The 1718-nt window shown below is 53.8% G+C and overlaps 2 protein-coding genes across 2 annotated transcripts; one reads left to right on the top strand and one right to left on the bottom strand.

Moving 5' to 3' along the window:
• Nucleotides 1-832: 832 nt before the first annotated feature.
• CABS01_17129 (uncharacterized protein) lies at nt 833-1222 on the bottom strand (the record flags this gene model as incomplete). The annotated part of the gene is made up of 1 exon (XM_060550456.1): nt 833-1222. The coding sequence occupies one exon, from the start codon at nt 1220-1222 to the stop codon at nt 833-835; it is 390 nt and encodes a 129-aa protein (XP_060396671.1).
• A 339-nt stretch (nt 1223-1561) lies between these two features.
• Nucleotides 1562-1718, top strand: CABS01_17128 (uncharacterized protein; the record flags this gene model as incomplete). Its single annotated transcript, XM_060550455.1, has 1 exon — nt 1562-1718. A coding segment is annotated over one exon (157 nt), but the record flags the coding sequence as incomplete, so codon positions are not given.

Raw genomic sequence — 1718 nt, 5'->3', positions numbered from 1 at the left:
TACCCTACAGCTGCTTGTCGACAGCCGCAGTTTCCCCGGCACGAGTGAAAGGACACATTCATCGGGTGGCCATCGCTTAATCCATACAATCGTCGACACCGATACATCATACCATGTGAAAGCTGTTGGCGATGCCGCAGTCCGTCGATAGAATCTGTAGCAAGAGGTCTGGAAGGTTGCTGAGGGTTGAAAAGCCCAGTAGTCGAGTGTCCGGCATCGACATCCTTCGGGCATGTGACAGTGGTCCGGTTATCCGGTTGACCTCCCCGTAACGGCCGCTGCAACCACGGAGACTGGGGCACTGAACTGTCTGCGCTCCGTACCATGAGATTCTTCCACATTAAGCGCCTGCAGTACAATCGTTCGAATAGAATATTCCTCTGTCATAAGGGCATTGCTCTTCGCTTCGCAATCGCTGCCGTCCGCATTGGACTCTTAGGGTCGCGGATCGGCTGATTTCGCGACTGCGAAGACCGAGTCATGAGCAATAATCCTGGACCAAATCCAAAGTTTTTCAGGTGAAGCGTTGGGTTCCTGATGCAACTGTTTACGCGAGAAGACGAATGCAACCAACACGACTATCTAGCGCCTGTTACCCCAGATGACCAGGCAACCACATAACATAACCGCCCCACCGCCCCTCTCACCGTTCTTTCCCGAATTGGGCGATCGTACGTCCGGATCGACCGTCAAGCACTGTTTAACTCCATCGTTTTGCATTACTAGAGGATTGCCGCAGTACATGTAGACGCTACCCTGCCCTCGAATTCCGCACTGTTCAACCTCAACCCTTTTCTCACCCATCCTTTCCTCCATTCCACCCTCTCCCTCGTCAAGGGATCGCCAGAATCGCAGTTTCGACAGCTTGTTGGTAGGCTGGTGCTACTGTCTGGAGGTAGGCAACCCACGCTCGTGCGTGGGCGCCGGGAGTCTTGCCATCGCGGAGATGGCGGTGGATGTGCCGGAGCACTCGAGAGAGCTTTCTGATGGACTTCCAATGCTGTCTAAGGCCATGGTCCTCGAGCTGTAGGAGGAAGCCGAGGCGCCATATCGACACGGCCCTGTCCGTCTCGTTGGTGCTGATGATGGTCTTCTTGGCGTGAGACATGTTGCCGATGCTCTGCGGCCGCGTTGCTACGCTTCGTGGATCGTGCCCAACGTCGGCGAGGATTCTGGCGTTGCCTCTCAGTTCGTCTCTCAGTTTCTCTGTCAAGGCCGTCATCGTGGGGTTGGTTTGGTTGTTGGTATCTTGGCAAGCATTTCAACTCAACTCGGAGGCTCTTATAGCCCTTGAGGAGAGGCTTTCAAGGGACTCATAATCAGACTTTTCGCCCATCACGGGCGAAGCCATCACGGTTGAAGCCACAGCGTTGCGAACCTCGATGGCAGGCAGTCAGCAGTACAGTCATCTTTCTCTCATGGCGAGCTTGAAAAAGCATCTCAATTCAAGTGCTGGGTGGGCACTATACTGTTTTATTAAAACTGTATTCTTGTACTTGTGACTCAGAAAGAATTAACTTTCTTCGATAACAAGGTACTTAGAGGATCGACCGTCAAGAACATGCGTTCGCTTCGTCCAGGCGTGGCTACGATTCAGCGGTGGTGCAGCACTACTACGTACGGAGAAGGTGTTGTTCCCCGGTCCCTGGGACGCGTGCTCCCAACTGTTCGGAAGACGCATGCTGCGATGTATGCGATGCGCGTTGTGCAGATAGTCG

This window comes from Colletotrichum abscissum (genome assembly GCF_030869225.1).
Source record: "Colletotrichum abscissum strain IMI 504890 chromosome Unknown Scaffold_364.1, whole genome shotgun sequence".
NCBI classification, from domain to species: domain Eukaryota; kingdom Fungi; phylum Ascomycota; class Sordariomycetes; order Glomerellales; family Glomerellaceae; genus Colletotrichum; species Colletotrichum abscissum.
This window is presented reverse-complemented; position numbering and strand designations above follow the sequence as displayed.